The sequence below is a fragment of the Sander vitreus genome, chromosome 16, assembly GCF_031162955.1.
Source record: "Sander vitreus isolate 19-12246 chromosome 16, sanVit1, whole genome shotgun sequence".
In the NCBI taxonomy this organism is placed as follows: domain Eukaryota; kingdom Metazoa; phylum Chordata; class Actinopteri; order Perciformes; family Percidae; genus Sander; species Sander vitreus.
In genome coordinates, this window is record NC_135870.1 from 7,747,253 (window position 1) to 7,767,241 (window position 19,989).

Here is a 19,989-nt window from a genome sequence, read left to right on the forward strand (position 1 = left end):
TTGGTGGAGAGATTTAATTTTAGGTCTCTTAGCTGGAGAGGGGAACTAGGTACGAAGATGTACCTTCCAAATGCCCTAGAATATCTATCTATCTATCTAATTTATATACTGGTGTTTGTAATATGGGGAAACATCTGCAAATATAAGTGACATGGCCCTCTTTACATTGTTATAACCAGTTTAATTAAGTCAGCCAAGAAGTAATTCACAGCAGTACATTCGTGATGCTAGACAACCCTGAACTAATTAGCATCTACATCAAAGGCTTTATCCATGTAGTTAAAAAGTATTAGATTAAAACCTGATAAAAGCCAATACAGGACTTTATTCTGAGGAAAACTTTAAAAAGTAATGTTTTTAGTGATTGTGGCTGCATTTGCATTTGACACCCAACATCTATGTTTTTATAAACAATATATATATAAAAATAAAAATGCAGTCATTGATGTATCGCCTACAGATTACACGTGGTCATGGTTTAAAACACTTCATCTGTGGTGAAAGTCATAGAACATAGATATAGCTCATAGATCATAGGACATGTTTTATAATTATGTATTTATTTTATGAAATACATGATATATTTACAATCTGCCAAATCTTTACCTCTCATAGATTAGCGAGAGATGTCCTTTCTTGTTTCAGTGGTATGTTGTATGTTGTGGTAAGACAGCCAAAGTGTACTCCATTCCAAAAAACGTGTTGTGCCTATTCTACATATGCAACACCGAATAGAATAGACAGGACAAAAGATTTTTACTACATCCTGTGGGGATAAATGGTGCCGACCGAAAGGGTTACCAGAACCTCTTTGCTGAGAACATCAATGCGGCAATGGTTTTATAAAACATTGACATGAACCACATTTTTTAAAGAACAAAATATGTAAAAGGCACTACTGTACCTTAACAATGAGAAATAACTGGCTGACGGTTGCATCAGTGAGTTCTCAGAAGCACTTTCGAAGAGTGTAAGCAGATGTTCTCCATTTCTTGAATAGCACAAGTTGGATCAAACTCTGTATTGTTAAAACAGGAAGGTGGCGGCCCCACTGAACTCAAGGATCATGGGGAACACAAAAGTTTGCCACATGGGTTATAAACCACACTCATTGTTGCCGTGTAACAAATTCATGTCTTCACCCTTTTGAGGATCAGAGCAGAACAGTTCACCGTTATTACAAATGATAATGCTCTCCAATCCTCCCTGTTTCACGCATTTTTTTGCAGGACATGCAGTACAAGGCCATGCATGCATGGTTGTCTTGTTATGTTTACTGTAGTTAATACTCATGGATTGATTCATGCCTGGCATCAATATTTTTGGCCTGCGTATTTGTACAAGAGGAAATATGCGCTTGCAAATGTTTTCCTGTACCAATGTCAATGAGCTGCAGCTTGGAGCATGAGAAGACAGGTGAGACAGACTACTTGAACACCTGTGTGTTTTTATTCTCTGATGACAGTCATTGCTTTGCCATTATTTCCAAGTGTATATATACTATTTTTCCTTCTGGACCTCACAGTCAAGTCTCTTAATGCTCCAAAGTGTCCCCACAGTGTGTTTAGGGACGTTTGCCATGATATAATCTGGCACAGTCTGGAGTCACATATTGTGGAATGGAAAATATGGTGTTCTGCCACGGTGCACCGAGCAAAACAGGCTTTAACAACACATAACTTCACCAGTGTGCATCTGGCAGAGGAGGCATTGGGTTCATTTTCTGTCAAACGTTTCTTCGGCTTTCTTCAAGATTAAACACTCATTCTTAAACATTCAAATATATTTTTAAAACAGCTTGTTCTGCAGAGCCTTGATCATCAGAAAAAAAAAATGCAACTCCACAAACTGAAGAAAAAACATCTGCAATTCAAGCTGGAGACATTGCACACATTTGTGTTTCAGATGGCTGTCTAATTTAATTACCCTTTGATTGTGGTTTAAAAAATATAAAACTGGACTCTGACCCAATTATAAAACCTGACCCACACTGTCTCTTTTTTTATATCAGTGTTTTTTTTTATTTCTTAAAGAGAAAGTCAGCTCCAGGGTTTCCTCTTTCTGATAGTGCACTTGCCTCCTCTAAATCCAGGATTTGCTTCTGTGCCAGAAAGCAAACAAAACAAGAGAACAAAACATACAAACTCACACTGTATTTCAAATATACACTCCTTTTGTTACTCCCAGATTCTTGATCTGCAGCACAACATCCTACATTGCGTAAAAATTTAATCTGTGTTTGGAGCTGCCAGGAGCTGCTCAGTGCCAGGATCCACGATTTATCTGGTAGTGTGCTGTATTTAAGTTTCCTCCTTCTGGCTCCTTAAGAATCTATGATTAAAGTGAAACCACATCAACTCCATTCTGTAATTCCTCTCCATGACAATACTGGAGAGCAATGTTTTGATATATAGTCTGTGAAAAAGTATTGGGTGTTTGGGAAATGATTGAAAAGGTCTAAAAGGCAGGTTTAAATATGTGTAATTCAACTTGTACAAAGTTTACAAGTTTTTGACAAATGAAATGCTTCAGTTTACAGGGAACCTGAGGAGGAAGAAGACGTGCAGATGCAAGCTCTTGTTTGTGTAGTCTTCTTTACAGACTTGCTCATAAAGATGTCCTTCTAAAATCCTCTATATATTTTAAGATGCTACCGTCTGCTAAAACCTTAGCAGACAGTAAAAATACAAAGAAATCCATGCAAACCATTGCAACGTTTTAAAATGCAGGCAAAAAGAACTTTAAATGGTACAAAAAAACATATAGAACCAGACCAAGTTGAAAATACTCAAAGAATGTGTGTATACTGTATGATTGAGTATGCCCTTCTATGGTGGCCCATCTGGATTGGATTGAACCAGTTTTTTTCACAAATTTTTTTATTCAGTAATTACCTGCTATTTCAGAATTTTGGTTTAGTAAATTAAGATACACCATTAAAACGTAAGGACTGTTTTAGCTAGTAAAGACTTAAGAAATGTGTAAATTGGTTGTTATACATTTGTAGTGCCATAAGTTCCAAAAAATAACAGGCCAAAACAATATATTAAACTAAACTGCCAACTGTGCACCTGACCGATTTATTCGTGATGGAGATGGTATCATCGGAAAGTATAAGTTACTCTGAATTTATAGGTGTTTCATGGTTGTGTGTTCAGATATGTTGAGACATGACACAGAAATGGGGGAATGTTAATGTTACGAATTATGAAGCAATTTGCAGCAATGTTACCCTCTACCGGTTTGAAAACCTCTGCTCTAGCTAACTGATGTAGTTTAAAAACGTAGCAATTTACATCATTAAAAAGCGTTTTAACCAACCGTCAAGTCAGATGTGTCAACCATATGCCATTACTTCTCTTACTTTTCATTGTACAGTGAATAGGTCTTATATAAGGAAAATATTGTTAGCTTTGTCAGTTTCAGGTTCAATTAGCTATGCAACAGGCAGTTACGTGTAATCAACAACTAATCTCCACGTAAAACAAAAAAGTGTATAGTGCAACTGGTTTTAATTTAGTGATGTGTAAATCTCCATTTCATTGTGTTATAGGCAAAGTTTGAACTTGGGAACAGCTGGTGCCACCTGCTCCACGGTGTGTAAGATCACTGGAATTTCTCAGCTTGTTTCAGTAATAGTCCCGTCATCTGCAGGTGTTGCTTTAACAGTGGACGATATTAATAAAGATGGATTGAATTAGATTCTCTCTGGCTTTCATATCCAGTCTGGACACCTGTTGAAATGGTGAATGTGGAAAATAGAACGAAGAGAGAGGGGACTGAAGAAATGGCTCTGAACAGAAAAGCACTAAATCACAATTCTCCTCTCTGTTTATAGACTGTATGTCCTATCTTTTCTCTCACTGGGATTTATTTTGTGAAATATTATTCTGTCTGAAAGTCCTCAAACCACGAATGGTCCAGCTTCAGATAAACCACTATGTTGTTGGTTAGAAGACAGTTTAAGAGAGGAAGTGGAGGCCTTGTACAGGAGTAGTTGGAGACCTTTGAGATTAGTGTGGTGTAGGTACAAAGCCACCCTAAATACAGGGCTCAGGCCATAATTTGAACCATATATCTGACCACGTAACCATTATATGGCTAAGTGGTCAGTTTAGAAAAGCTAGTGTATTCTTGATGTAAATATCCTCTCCCCTTTTGAGGACAAGCTACTCATGTGATACAATTAAATCAAACATGTAATGCCTTTAAACCCAAGGGAGTATAAATATATGGCAATGGTAGTGACCTCAGGTAAAACTACTGTGAAGGCAGAAGGCAAAAGTTTGTTTTAATGTGATTATACAGCACAAGTAGTTACAGTCTGTATACTAATGACATTTGACAGGGGTTTCAAGGTGTGCACTTTTGTTTTTGTTAGCCCTTGTGTTGTCCTCGGGCCAAATTTGGGCCATTTTAAAAGTTTTTTTATATCAGAAATATGTATATATATATATATATATATATATATGTTATATAGATGACACACAACATTCTTCGCAGGTGAAATTAATGATTACTTCCATTGAATTTGGGGTGTTTTATTCAACTAACTAAACTTTGACATAAACTGTAATTCACTCAACATCCTCTGATCTTGAAAATTAGGTATAATGTCATTTAAATTAGGTTTATTGACCATGAATTTAAAAAACCGTTGAAAAAAGTGACAAAAACGTTTAAAAAAAAGCGTCAAAAGCATAGAAAAAAAGCTGTCTGTCAGGGAATGTAGCCCCTGCCTGAGTGTTACATAAAAGCCTTTTGAAATGTGAATGTAGATGTGGAGCAGTCATGTTACAGTTGGTCTTCGCTTTTTAACAGTTTCACTATCCAAACAGCAGGATATTAAGGCTGCTCCTCTTGACATTGTCCAGTCTGTAACATTAAAAGATCACTCGCATGTTTTAAGATGGTCTAACTTAACGGACAATTCCGGCGCAAAACGAACCTAGGGGTTAATAACAGATGTGTACCTACTCGATCGTTCTCTGGGACATGTTTTCATGCTTTAGAAAGACAGTAGCCCCCAAGACGGCGGCCGCCTGTATATGAGAACGCGACTGTCTTTATAATCTATCTTTTTAATAAACTGTCTGTACACTTACAAAGTTCTCAATGCCTCATTATGCTACCGTTGAAGTGTGGTGATATGTTGAGCCTTTTTAGTGGTATGAAATAGCGATTTGTTTTTACTTTCCCTGTGCCCCGAATACTAGCGTTGTAAGCTAATCAGCGGTCCGCGCTAGCTTGTTTCAAGCTACAAACACATTCGATTAGCATGAAAACATGTCCCAGAGAACGATCGAGTGGGTACACATCTGTTATTAACCCCTAGGTTCGTTTTGAACCGGAATTGTCCTTTAACACCTCACAATGTGACACAGTGTCATATGTGGCCACAATATTGTGCCGTTTGTTTACTGTGCTTAAAACCTACTTTTACTGGGCAGTCATTGGAAGTCTGCCCCCCACTGGAAGAGCCATATGACAGCTTATCAAAGACAGCTTCTGAGACAACATCCGCAAGAGCTAGTGTCTGAATCTCACTGTGGCTCAAAATAAGTTTTAAAAATAGTACCGCTCTTCAATGTGGTTAATACATTTGCTGTGATTAGGTCACATATACGCTGCTTTTCACAGCTGTGACTGTTCTTCTTCATTGAAATACAACAGTGGCATGTATGCTTTGAATGTTGGTTGGTTGGTTGGCTGATGAACTCTTTAAAGCTCATGTTACAATTTTATATTACAAAAGAGAAAGTAATGTTTCAAGCTCAAGTGGGATCTGGGAAGTTACAAAAGATTTGTTATTTGGGAGGTGTACTTTCTGTAATAGATGCTAATAAAATAGAAATTTTGAAGGGAGCATTTCACAGTAGGCTTATAGCAAAAATAACACTGTACAGTCGTTTGGACTCCACCTGCACACACAATGTGTGTTTTACACATTGATTAGTTGGTTGATAAAACAACTAATCAATGCATCCTGTTACAACTGATTAATAAAGATAATAATAATAATAATTTAGAGTTTTGTGTTGTTATTCTTTTCTTAAACTGGGCCTGTCCATGACAAAAGCTGGACCATCTTGCCCAGAGGGTGATCATCACTTGTGTATCCATCATGTCTGTAATTGCTGGTGTGCTCCAGTTGTCCATTGGGAGTCAAGGTTACTCATCCTCCAGCCTATTGTGTCCCTGAAAAATGTATCAAAAACTAATTGACAAGCAGTGAACCTTTTAGGGGCCTCTGTGGGTCCGCCAGTTACCCAGTTTGGTATTTTTCTTTTAAATAAATAAACTTAAATAATAAAGTTAATGTTACTTATTGAATAAGTAAAAAAAAAAAAAAAGTTGGTAGGCCTAATCCAGCCTTGTGAGGTATAATGAAATAGTATATATTCTACATTGTTATTGTTATTGTTAAATACTATATTTAATACATTTTTAATTACTTTTTAGTAAAAGTAATGTTCAATAGGATACTGGCTGAACCCTGTGGAAGTATGGACAAGTGGGGCCCACTTGTTGATAGGCTACAACAAAATCTCATCATGACTCTGACTATCAGACCCAGCTTGGAGAATCACTAGGTCTACTATACAAAACAAAACCGTGCATATTAAATTGCATGCCTTTCTCCATGATTTGTCTCAGGAGCAGTTTGCTTTTCCCGCTCTGCCTGTCTCCTCTGGAAATAGTGGACTCCATGCAAGAATTGTAGGCGTGAAACTTTCCCTCAACTTTTCCTCCCACCCACGGCCAATAACAGGGCTGGCTGTTATGTATGGCCTCCTCTGATTTGCCCGAGTCTCCTGTCCGCGGAGTGAGTGACAGCCTGGGGGGAAAGACTTTAGTGTTGCTCCGTTGGACTTGAAGGGGCTCTACGTGACGACTGAAAGAGTGGGCAGCAGTTCTGAACGGAGGCGCGGTGGTGCAGGACAGTTCAGAAAAGCAGAGAGGAGAGGAGCTGTGCGGGAGAGACGGCTGCCCATCCGTCAACTAGCTGGAGGAACGCACACTAACCCTTATGGCTGCTTGAGAAATAACGATACACCCCCCCTCCCCCTTTTTTTCTCTTTCTCTGGGACTTTTTGCTTTTCAGTATCGTCCTGACCAGAAGTTGTTGCAAGTCTAATTAGTTGCTCCAAGTTGAAAATTGAATCCACTTGCCGTGGACGTCTCTGGCGGTCATGGATACCCATATAAGATGGAAAGTTAAACGGAGGATAAGGGACGCCCAAATCACTTTAGCGGTGATTCTGCTTTTTGTCACATCGCAAGCAAGTTCAGGTAAGATGAAGCTGTGAGATTTGTGGTTGGAGTTTGGATTATTTTTAGATTACTACACTGCGCTGGAAAAAAAAAGTTTTTCTCTTTGGTTATAGTGGCTCACTGTGATGTCCGCCCCTCCTCCTAAACTCATCTTTGTGCCTTTATTGGTGCCATAATGTATTCAGCTTGGTCTGTCCGAAACTATGGGACTTGTCAAAGTATCAAAAGATGGCAAGTTTTTGAGAGAACTCGTTTTCTTTCGAGAAAGGCTCATATGGAACTGGCGACTTATTGTCTCTGAGGTACTGGTCTAATTTGAAGTTGTGCAAAGGTTTTCTACTGCAAAAACACCCAATAGCTGATAAATAAAGATGTAATGCCCGAATAATCTTACTGGCTTCTTGGGGCAAAGTTTACATTCATTAGATAGTTAAAGGATAGTTTACATTATGTCCCTGACTTACAAACAAAATGTATTTTTTCAGATGGCACTTTAAGAAGGTATTACATTCGTGTTTTGCATTTTGCAGACTTATTATTAAGTTGTAGTCTAATAGCACATTTTCTGTGGTGCAGTTCAAGGAAGTTTTAAAAAGGCTTTTTTTTCCTTTAGCTTTAAAAAAAAAAAACTGATGACAGGGATGATCATAATTTTCATAAGAGGGAGGGGCTGTAGCTCATCTGAAGTGGTAGGGTGGAGCCGCCTTAAAGACTGACATCAGTTTCTAAAGCACAGGGCCCTTTGCTAAGTCTCAAAACCCCATATATTTCATTAACTGCTTTCTACAAAATCTCCACATAATTCTTAGTAACAGTTGTATAACTCAGTATACATATAATAGTATATTTTCACACTCAGTGTGAAAATATGAATGTAAAAGTTTGGCATTTCACTTAAATATCAGTTAAACCCAGTCCACATATAGACTGGTAGGAAGAGGACTTTTCTTTTTCTTTTTTTAAATGTATCATTAGACACTTTTAAGTGGCACTGTGTCCCATGGGTGTTCAGAGGTCACGCAGTGCTGTGGTAGTGGGGTCTGGTCTACATGTATTATTAGCACCTTAAGACTGCCTGGCATGGTTGGTGGTCTGCTGTGTCAGAGCCTCACAGCAGTGAGGCTCTGACACAGGACTTTAAGGTGAACAGGTGGCTTCTTCTGTCTGCTTCATGGACAGTGAGAAAGTGTCCAAGATTGTGCTGATGCTATGAATGTGATGTTGTGCCTCACCGAGTCAGATGCTCAATCTAAAGCCATTGGAAATTTGAAATGATTCTAATGAAAACCAGATGCAGTTGAAGTGGTTTTACAAGGTCATATACTATACTGTTAAATAAATAAATAAATTACTGCAGCCTGTTTATTTTCATGTTGCCTATAAACACTGGTTGTTAACTGAACACAACTTAGGTCACTGTATAACGGATGGATCCAGATATGGGTCATTTTTGATGACAGAGGAGGAGTTGGACTTGGGTTGACGTAAGAGAAATTGGGACTGTTTCCATTTTGATGCTGCAAGCTGCATTTAATCAGCTCCTAATACCGATGGAGAGAAACCAGGGTATTGTAAGTGATCCTCAAGGGGCCTGGTACAATTCCTGAAACTTGACACTTGACACATGCCGAATGGGAAATACTTGATGACTAGCAACATGCCAACTACATGCAATTTTTATGTAAACTAGTTATCTTGTTCTTGAAGTTTAAGATTTTCACTTTTATTAATCTTTTTGCTCATTTAAGTTCAGTTAAAGGGATATTTCACCGCTGGAAAGATGAATATGTATTAAATTGGGTCATTTATGTAGTAGAAATATGAAAATTATTTAGAAGTTGGTGCCTTCTAGACCGAGAAAAGCCAGAACATGTATTTTTGGCTCATGTGAATGAAAGACAACAACTCCCAGAATGCACTTGCTTCGCTTCCCTACGAGTCCACTCCCAAGCCACGCCTACAAACATAAACAGTGAGGCAGTCAAGTCAACTCAAGTGTGTTTTATTGTCATTTCAACCATATACACAAAACGTTTCACCGTGGCTAAAGTGGTGTTACACATTTAAAATATATAAAAATTACATTATATAAAACTAGAGATGGCCTGATACCATGTTTTGCTTCCCGATACCGATTCTGATACCTGAACTTGCGTATCGGCCGATACCGAGTACCGATCCTTTACCAGTGTGTCATATTTTATTATGTTTTAACAGCTGTATACTACTATCCCTGTATGGATGTGATATTATATTTTTCAGACTGACTACTTTGTTGTCAGTCTGGCTCAGGTTAAACTATTTGTGAAACATGAACAAACAAAAACAATGAATGCCACAGAACTTTCTTTTATTATCCAGTTTGACAGTCAGTTATAACAGAAAAAGAACATAAATAAACTACTTTAACGTAGATTTTCTTTAGGGCTTTATTACGTGGTATTGGTTTGGTGCATAAACTCCACTACTTCCCGATACCGGGAAGAACACCTCTATATAAAAATGACATACGAAACAGGCTACATTTAGTGCACACAAATTATAGGCTAAGATCAGCTAACGCATTGGTAGCATTAGCGCTTGGTGCGATGTAAACACGAGTATAAACGCAGCCCTGAATTTGCGTGGAATGTAGAACGGTCGGCATTTAACAGTCACAAACTCAACCAGCGGTTGGCAGTAGTTGGATAAAAGCACCCCCATTTCTGCACCAGTCCGTGTCCATGTTAACACAGCCTACCTCCACGAGTCTTAAGGCCCAGACACACAGACCAGACGGACTGGTCAGTCTACCCGAGTTGGTCAAAAAAGTGCCTTGGAACACACCAAAACAACGAGACGTAATATGTCTCCATAACATAACAGCAGGCGGCGCTAATCTGTATTTTCGCCCAAAAATGAAAACCGGCAGCTGATTGGACGAACGCGTTCTGGTTTCTCTGGAAATTCAAAGACAGACTGTCATGGCGGCTTGTTCAGATTACGATCTCATATTGTACTAAAATAGTTCACCGAAACGTGTTTCTGAAAACATTTTAAGCGAGAATTATGCCATGCATTTGCTGAATCTGTCTTCATTTCAGATCGACAAAGGTCAGTTTAAAAGATTTTCGTCAGATTTTGAGAGACTCTAGTCATGTTCATTCCGCTCCCCGTTTCCGGGTTAGCACTCTACCAATCAGATGGGTCATTTGAGTCCGACTGCCGGCAGTGCCCGCCCCGCCGATTCAACATGTCAAATCGGCCAAAATGAAGGCCGACGGCCCCTCGGATGGATGACGGCACGGAACACACGGAACAGACTCGAGTCATTGACATCGCCAGACTGTCCGACGGCCGATTATCGGCTCCGTGTGTAGTAGGCTTTACCCGGCGACAGAGCAGCATCTGCTCGGAAGGCTAGCAGGCCTGGAAGCTGGATAGCGGAGTCCGGTACACTGTTGTTCAGCCATGTTTCCACAAAAACACAGCAGTCTCTGAACTCGCGTTTCGGACACTTGCAAGCAGGATGGATGGGACAGGTGGCCGGCTAGCGTTAGCTTTCCACCTAGCTCGAACTCCTGCCCTCGTCCCGCTTTTCCCGGTGAAGTATCCCTTTAAGCATTAAATACTGTATAGTAGGGGTGCACGATTCAGAAAATATCACAATTCGATTCAATATCGATTTTTAGGCTCAAGATTCCATTCAAAATCGATTTTCGATTAAAAAATAATCAAAATCTTGACACCAATATACAGCAAAAAGAGTAGATGAGAACACAACATTAAAAATGATTTACAAGGATATCAAATGTCCAACTACTTTGTAAAAGCATCAAAATTCCCAATTAAAATCCAGAAATGCTTCTAGACTAATACTTAATTAATAATTCATAAGGGTTCACGATTCAGAAAATGTCACGATTCGATATTGATTTTTAGGCTCACGATTCGATTCAAAATCGATTTTCGATTCAAAAACGATTCTCGATTCAAAAAACGATTCACAGTATGTAAATGAGTTACTTTTCCCATGTAATGAAACAAAAATTTATTTATTTTTTTCATTAAAAAATGTGAATTGTTTTTTTGCACACCCCTACAGTATAGTATTGGATTAAACTCAGTTTTTGTTTTAATATAAATGTGAATTCACACTAATGTCGAATAATGGTAAAATATTACATTTTTGCATGTATCTGTGCCATCTATGTATACAGACAGTAATTGCAGACAATTAGCCAGTTTGTCAGCAGTTAAAGATTCATCTTGACCCAAAAAACATGACCTCTTAGCCTCAGGGAGGACCTGGATATGCATTCATCTGAAAGCTTGCAGAGGCCTGTCCAGATAACACCAGCACTGGTTCTCTGGGACTTGTCAACTCTATACACACTATACTTCGATAAAATGCAGGTATAACTGAAGTATTTAAATATTTATATTTTTACATTCCACTGAAATTAAAAGGAAAGTGATTGGGCAACTATAATAAGACTGTACACACAGTTTATATAGTTTATTTTACAACCTGGCATTATATTAATGTTTGACAACTGTTTCATTTAATCCAGTAACTAGTTCCACAATGGATTAGATTCCCAGATCTGCTATAAACTCAGACTCGAACAACAAATCTCTTATGAAATAATTAAAATCATTTATAATTATTTTTAGCTACAATAAGGTAGTCATTTAGCTAAATAGCACTGTGTACAGTAAGCTATGCAAAACCTATCTTTAGTCATTAAAATGTAAAAGAATCGAGTTTTAATTTATAAAGCTGCATTCATTTTGGTGATTTTTTTCACCACCTGGAGGCAGCAGATCAAGCTGGAAACACAACACTGACAGCAAAGTTCAATGTGTTAGCAAACAGTTGCCTATGTACACATCCAGCAGACACAAAGCAACATTAGCATTCGTTGTATGGCCGACTGGCACATGTAAGTTTAATATTCACTTTCCTTCTATCTCTGTTTTGGTCTCAACTAACTCCTGAGGATAATATCTGGGTCTGTAGCTTGCTAAAGGCTCCACGGTGTTAACTGGCTAACTCAACTAACTCCTGAGGAAAATATCTGGGTCTTTAGCTTGCTAAAGGCTCCACACTGCTAACTGGCTAACTTGTTGCTAAATCTATGCTGTTTGGTGCTGGGGAGGTAGGGTACAGTTGGTTTACCTGTGCTCTTTTCACTGAAAACAGCTGCTGCATTTAGCATCGCGGAACGATGCTAAATGCTCTGAGCTGTGGCAAACTGTAGAGTTGAGTGATAATGTTCTGTATGTTTGTCACATGAGGGAATCCTTTCACATTACACGCAGTCATTTAAAATAAAATTAACAATTGGTGTAGCTTTATTGTACAGGTTTGCTAAAAATGATAAGTCTGCAGTCAAATTAGCTCGTTAGCCTGTTAAACAGTTAGCTGGCTTAAATGAGATGAATTAGCATTTTAGGTAACAGTATAGATACAAAATATGTTGCAGTATATTCTCAAAGGGTATGAATTTAAAAACAATTTGGACTGAATTGTTTGAAGTTATAGGCAACCTTAGGTCATAGAGGATTAACGCAGTGAATGTAAGTTAAGCTCTATTAGAGAGACTGAGTGAAGTGGTAGTCCGCAGTTCTTCAGGGAGGTCATCTTGCCTTGGCATTAATGAGAAAACCTTACTTTAAACCTATGTGAAAAGTGGTAATAACAGAAGGCCTATAAGACATAGAGGTTAAGAATGAGCAGAGAGGGTCAGAGTTCAAAGGTGAAGGTTAGGATTTCCACTGCTGTCAGGTTTACAGTTTCATAGCCTGAAGAAAGAATTCTTTCTGTTGAAGCCCCACTGCTCCTTGTTTCAATAAGATCCTCTGTCTCTTGGAGGTCAACGATTGTATAATAATATATTTGAAGACTGTGTTAAATGATTTTTAAGAATAGAATCTCTGCATCAATTTACATTTTTTAGTACTCTGTACTTGGATGCAGAAAAAGTGATTTAGGTAATAAAGGTGTTTTGTCTTGTTTCTAACTAGTTGATGTTTTCAGATGACTGAATAATTACATCCATTTAAATGTAATAGACACCCTGGCCTTCTGGTGTGGGACCTCAGTTGTTTTACTGTAGACCAAATCTACCTTCTTCTTCAAATGGTTTCCTTTGGGTTTCTGCTGAGTTGCTTTTTCTACTTAGTTTCCTCTGTCAATGGACTCTTTTCACAGCTCTCAGAAAGTTTCACAGTGGTTTGTTATCATTAATTAACTAAAAGTTTTTGATCCGTAACAAATATTCACACCAGAACCTACTTGTGCAGAGTACTTTAGTCCTCAAAAATGCTGAAATAACATTCTTTGAATACTTTGTGCAAATGAAAACAAGGATGGATTTTGGCCAAGGCTACTGATGCTGATAGATGACAGTATTGAAAGGACCAGCGGATATGCTAAGGAATTAGCCAATGTGGTCATGATTCAAGAATTATGCTATATATTAGGAGCTGGCATTTGTTTTATCCTTATGTACATTTTAAAGGGATAAACAGAAGAAGGCCTTGCTGTTTCACTGAGCGCCTCCACATCTGGATTCAATAAGTTCCATTGTGCTGTCTGCTAAGCCCTCCAAAACCCCAGAAAAAATGTGTTCCAGATGTTTTTTTCCCATTCTTGGTGGAACAGGGGACCATGAAAAAAATATACTGTTGCATTTTTCAAAAGAAAATACACTATTCTGTGCTGGTTTAACAGAAAATTCCTAATCACATAACATCTGCAGCCTTATAACTGAATTTGTAAAAATAATAGCAGTGTGCCAGGTTTGCACATACACATCCAGGGTCATTAAAAGGTTCTTTTTTGTTTAAGCCTAACAGGGTTAAAGGTTGAATACAGCTGGTCTGCAGCTGTTTGTCATTTACAGTCTCTTTATATCTGGACAGCTCCTCATCTAATGGAATTTATATGGATAAGTAAACCTTGCCTTTTTGTCACTGTGTATGTAAGTTCTTTATGAGGCCAATTAGAGAATTGCATAGCGGTGATTGAATCCACGGAAAATGTAATAAATTGCATAACTTCCAGTGTGCTTTATTTGTAAATTGTAAAGGATGCTAACATCTGGTTGCCCTAAATGATGCTATTGAATAAGGTCCTTTTCATTTAGTTAATGTCATACCCATTTATACGACTGAATGAAAGGACAACGATACAGTTGTACCTTCACATCTGGATTCCATAAATTCCACTGTGCGAAAAGATACAGTTGTGCACTCTTTTTCCCATTTAGAACAGTTGGTTTGGTGAGATCGGTCAAAATCAAACTTCAAGGGGTGAGGCAGACACAGATCTATGTGCCTTTTGAGTTATCTCACCAAGCTACATGGCAGCCATGAGGCTTGAGACATTGACATCACTCGTTCCGTCAGTAATCAGGCACACATATGTACTATAACTGTAATTCTTCCGTGGGGTTCAGTAGGATGTTTCTTACTCACCTATAAGTGGCAATCCTGAGGTCATGTCCTACTCAATCAGATAAGTGGTAGTGAGAAAAAGTGGCTTCTTGTGTGTGCCTATTGCCATGGCGCTGAGGAAGGAATCTGAGTTAGTTGGACTGTGGAGAAAAGCAGTGACCCTGCAATTGCATTTGGCAGTTCAGCCTGTAAATGCAGGCTTTGTGAATAAGGCCTCTGTAAATCAACTCTAATGCCTGATAACAACATAGGAGATAAAACAAAATATGCAGGGCAAGTTTTGACCCTATGTCAGAGTTAAGGAGATCCTTTGTGCAGCACAAATAGTGCATTATTTGCCACAGTATCGTCTATTCCTTTCCAGACTAATTAAGGGTCAAAGAATTGTTTTCAACTGCTCAATGGTCCTCTGTTATGACAGAGTGTGCTTGATTTGAAGCCAGATACAGATGGTTTTCTCTTTAGGTGTTGTTTGCCCAAAGCTAGTATCTGCTAGAAAAACACTCAGGCAAAGATAGATCATTTGTTCTTTACTCCCTGACAGGAAAGAATAAGAACCAAATAGAGGCAGTGGTGTTTGACAATGTCAACACGAACACATCGGTGATGTAAAAGTTGGATGTGCTACCTCATGATGCGACTCCCACAAATGCATTTCATTTTTAACAGTATGCTTTGTTGCAGCTTAGTTCATGGCAGAGTGAAAAAGTTAAGTCTGGTCCAGGCTCACACGCTGAGTATTCACTTCAGCTGGGAAACAGTGCTTTTCTGTGTAATGGGGTATTATAATCATTGAGCATGGAAAGCAATGTGTGACTCATCCTTTCCAACCCCATTCCCCCTTCCCCAGCCTGAGCTTAGCCACAGCCAGGGAAGTAGGAATACAGAGTGTAAGCATTTCTTTCCTACTAGGGGAAATGCAATGCTGGTCACTACAGAAACTTCACTGTCATCAGCTGTATTCTATTTTACTTTATTAGGTGATGAAATGAGTAGGAATGGAAAGGCAACATTAAATCAAGACTTCAAGTTTTCTGCGTATTCAGCAGTATTTTGCAATTATGCCTTGGGCTTCATTCATTTGGTTTTGTTGTAACAAGGGACCAAGCTAGAGTTTGACCGCAAACACAAGTTTGCGGTGAAGCAAGAGCTGAAAGAAATGTGTTAGACAAAATGGAGAAAGCAAAAATAAGTGTTTTGAGCACATAACAGTTTTAAGGGAAAAAACTGTGCTCTTGGTTACATCTTGAAAAGTCCAACAATGACTGTATTAACCGTGTATGTAGCCTAACCGAAACCGCGATCTTTTCTTAACCTTAGCCAAAATGCTTTTGTTGCGCAAAGCTAACCACAAGCGGCACACGGGATGGGTCAAAGTCCTGCACTTTGTACGCACACAAAAACAAAAGAACGCCAGGGATCATACAGTAATCCAGGAAGTCATTATGCTTCCTCATGAAACTTTAATTGTTAAAACAAGGTTTGTAGGAGTGGTAGTATATAAATGTAATTTCTAGGAGACAAGGTTGGTTTCGCAGCTCTCCATCTTCTCTTAAAATGTCTTTTTTTGTCGTAAAACATTTAACTTAACCAGGGATATGAAGTCGGAAGCTGGTTTTGAGGATTCATAGTAGACGACTCAGGTGAATTATCTTACTGTCAGCCAGGCAATTTAGGTTGATGTTGCTTAAGTACGACACAAGTTAAAGTGTCAGCAGGAGATGAATTGACGGTTGACTTGGCTGTCATTGCACTCGGGCTACATTTTTGGCACTACATGATATGGCAAGCTTTCCTTACTCCAGGCTGCAATTACAGTTGTTGGTTGTTATCATTACTACAAGAACAATGATTGATAACCAAAATGTTCCATTTATTTTTTTCCCATTTCTGTGTATGTCATTATTTCCACAACTCACTGAAGCTGTGCCATTACTTTTTAACTCATAGCCCATCCTGTCTTTGTGATTTCCTTTCCCTTTAGACATTGTTGTTGCAAAATGATTGCTTACGCATCAGGAAATGGCTCTTTTGATGTATTCCCTACATGTACTTCATTTTTGTCTCAGGTTGTCAGTATTTAGTAACGCCCTATTCTAATGAAAATTGATTCATAGAATTCCAAAAATTGATTCATATTTTTTTATATTTTATTTTATTATTTTAAATTGTAGGTCTACTGCAATCACATGGGAAAAGTAACTACATTTACATGCTGTGAATTGTTTTTTTGAATCGAGAATCGTTTTTGAATTGAAAATCGATTTTTGAATCGAATCGTGAGCCTAAAAATCAATATCGAATCGTGACATTTTCTGATTTCGTGAACCCCTATGAAACAGTATTAGTCTAGAAGCATTTCTGGATTTTAATTGGGAATTTCGATGCTTTCACACAGTAGTTGGACATGAGATATCCTTGTAAATCATTCTGAATGCTGTGTTCTCATCTAGTCTTGTACATTGGTGTCAAGATCTTGAATTTTTTTGGACTGGGTAAAAACATTTCACTAATGCTGATGAAAGTCTTCCTTGTGTGAGAAAACATTGCATATTTGGATTGATTCCCTTAATTGGCACGGAAATGGGCCACTTAGGTTTGATGGCTCGTGTGCCAGTGCTAGATAGTCCTTAACAAAGCGAAAAGCTTCATTATTGTGCAGAATTTCATTTGTTTTAGATTCAGTTTCATTGCTTTGTGTCGGTGTGTTTGGTGCTGGAATAATGGTTATGTTTGAGGCTGGGTGAGAGGAAATGGTTCTTTAATGACAGTGCTGCAAGGGCTCTCTTTTATCATAAATGTCAGCAGTCAGCCATCAAAACAATATCTGCTGTGGGAGAGACAGAATGAGGAAAAGATAAAAATAGGCAGAGGGAAATACAGTTGCTAATGGAGGTTAGAAAATAAAACTGAATGAAGCTATTGTGAAAAGGAGTCAAAACTACAAAAGGGTGGAATTAGATGAGTAGGCCATCACACATGTGCCTCAAATGTCCTGTACTATTCCTGCAGTTTCTTGCTGTAAAATGAGCATTCAGAGCTGCGCCTTGGAATCTCTTGACTCAGTTTTTCCATCTTAGTCTGGGTTGGACGGCAGACAGTGATTTATCCTCACTGCTGTGAGCTGCAGCGTGGAGACAGTGAAGTAAACCATCTGGTATTCCCTCTGTTAAAGCAATACGAGTCTGGCTAAAGCACTGAGCCTCAGAGTACACAAGAGAAGCTCTGGTCAGAAAAAACTCTCTGTTCTCTGGATCATCTTGCAGGTCTGTGCGCTCGTGGCTTTATGTGTGTGTGTGTGTGTGTGTGAAGGTCAGAACGTCTCTGGGTGTAAATACGCAACACTATGTCTGAAGAATTCAATTTGTCTTTACATGTGTTTGTGTCAGACTGTCTATCGTTTCTTGTGTTTCTAAATTCATCTCGTGGTGTTTCGTGTAATTTTGCAATTAGAGGCTGTGGTTGATCTTTGACTATCTCCTTATGAATGAGTCAGAACGAGTCGATAATGACCTGGGAAATGAAGGCATTCGGAAAAAAAAATCTCACTCTCTGATTTCCTGCTTTGCCTTTTCCTCCCTGCTGCTACTTTCACATGCAGCTCTCAGCCCCAGTCACTGGGTCAGTGTCCTGAAATGTCTGCAATAAAGCTGGCCGATGAAATGAAACTTAACTTGTACTGGCATGTGAGGTCATTTACAGACTTATATTAATCTTGCTCAAGTTGGTGTAAACAGCAGCCTCAGTTGCCTTTGAGAGTTGTCACCTAAAAAAAAACCCGTCCCTGTCGTTCCCTCGCTGGCATTCGTTCTTCATCTTTCTTCAAAAGCAGCTGCCAACACGATGATTGCTTATGCTAATAATTTAGCATTCAAGTGAGCCGTTTTTGCTCAACAGCACCTACTGTGGCGACGAGTGGTCAGCCTAATAGGCAAGCAAAAGTAGAAAGTAAAGTCAGAGAACTGACTCATTACTGTCACTTACACAGCAACATCTATCTAAAGTTTGCTAACTCTAGTCACCATAAACCACTGATCATACCAGACCAAGTAAGGCTGTAGCAGTATAGAGTTGAGAGTGAGTGTCTTTCATTGGTCATTCATTCAACTTTTCACTTTTAAGAGGAAGAATTGTGTTTTAAAAGTTACATAATCTCACTTTACACCATATTCTCAGGGAGCCCCAATTACATACATATTAGTATTTTTTATTTATTTAATCAATATTAACATACATGTATGATTTTCTTAATTATTATTAATATTATTATTATTATTATTATTATTATTATTATTATTATTATTATTATTATTGATTTCTGGTCATACCATACAGCCCTTGGTAGGATTTTACAGTAGCTGTTTGCTGAAAACTAACAGCCGCTAGCATTCACGTTTGTACGCCATTCTCCTGTAGCTGTGATCTTGTCTTCAGAATTGTGTGAGTAGTACAGTATGTTGGTGCAGCTTTGGTGCAACCTTACTTAGTGCCTCACTGCATAGCTTACGTGTATTAGGAGCAGTGAAAAATTAAGCCAAGGTGCGAAGGTGTGTGTGATTGCTCGCCATCTTGCTAACTGACATCCCGTTCAGTTTTGTGCCGGCATTAGTTTATTCATGTGTTGCATGTCAGTGTGTGTTCTCTCACCGGATGTCCACTCCATGCAGTGTATGTAATGCGTTCAATCTAGCAAACGTAATGCCTGCAGTATGATTTCCAGGTCCGGTCACACGATTCCCATAAGCAACAACTTGAGGTCAGTGTTGATGGAAGTGTGTCTTGGGCTTTTTTTTTTTTTATTGCGGATGAATTTTACTTTTCATTTGTAAAAGGATGACTGTCTTAGGGTTAGGGTTAGGGTTACCTTCATAAGGTTAGGGTTACCTTCATAGTTAAAGTCAGGGCCTTAATTGTAACCTGCTGCATTCACAGTGAGGCTCCAGCTTCACAATAGTTGGCTTCAGTTAAAGTTTTATAACAGAATCAGGTGAAAGAAAAAAAAAAAAAACTCTTACACCATCCCTGTCTGTGATGCGCTCTAGGAGGGGGAAGTCTCTCATTGGGCATTCTTGTTTTTGGCTGTGCTGGTTTCCAAGAGAGGCAGGGTCCTCTTTATGGCTGCTAATTACTCCTTGTCCTCAGCGCCAGGTCAAGCATGTGTCTGGAGAGTCAGGCCTCACTTCAGAAAGGGCGAGAGGAGGATAGGGGGCAGGGAAAGAGGCAAGAATGTTAATCTCCCCCCCATGAAAAAGTCCTAATTCACTGGTCCGG

At 38.7% G+C, this 19,989-nt stretch overlaps 1 protein-coding gene across 2 annotated transcripts in view; it reads left to right on the forward strand.

Annotated features, from left to right (window-relative positions):
• Positions 1–6,878: 6,878 nt before the first annotated feature.
• col5a1 (procollagen, type V, alpha 1) overlaps positions 6,879–19,989 on the forward strand; it is an 82,443-nt gene continuing 69,332 nt past the window's right edge. For both annotated transcript variants that reach the window (XM_078270639.1, XM_078270638.1), the window contains exon 1: positions 6,879–7,293. In XM_078270639.1, the coding sequence (XP_078126765.1) occupies positions 7,194–7,293 (100 nt within the window). In that variant the 5' untranslated portion in view covers positions 6,879–7,193. The remainder of the gene's footprint in view (positions 7,294–19,989) is intronic.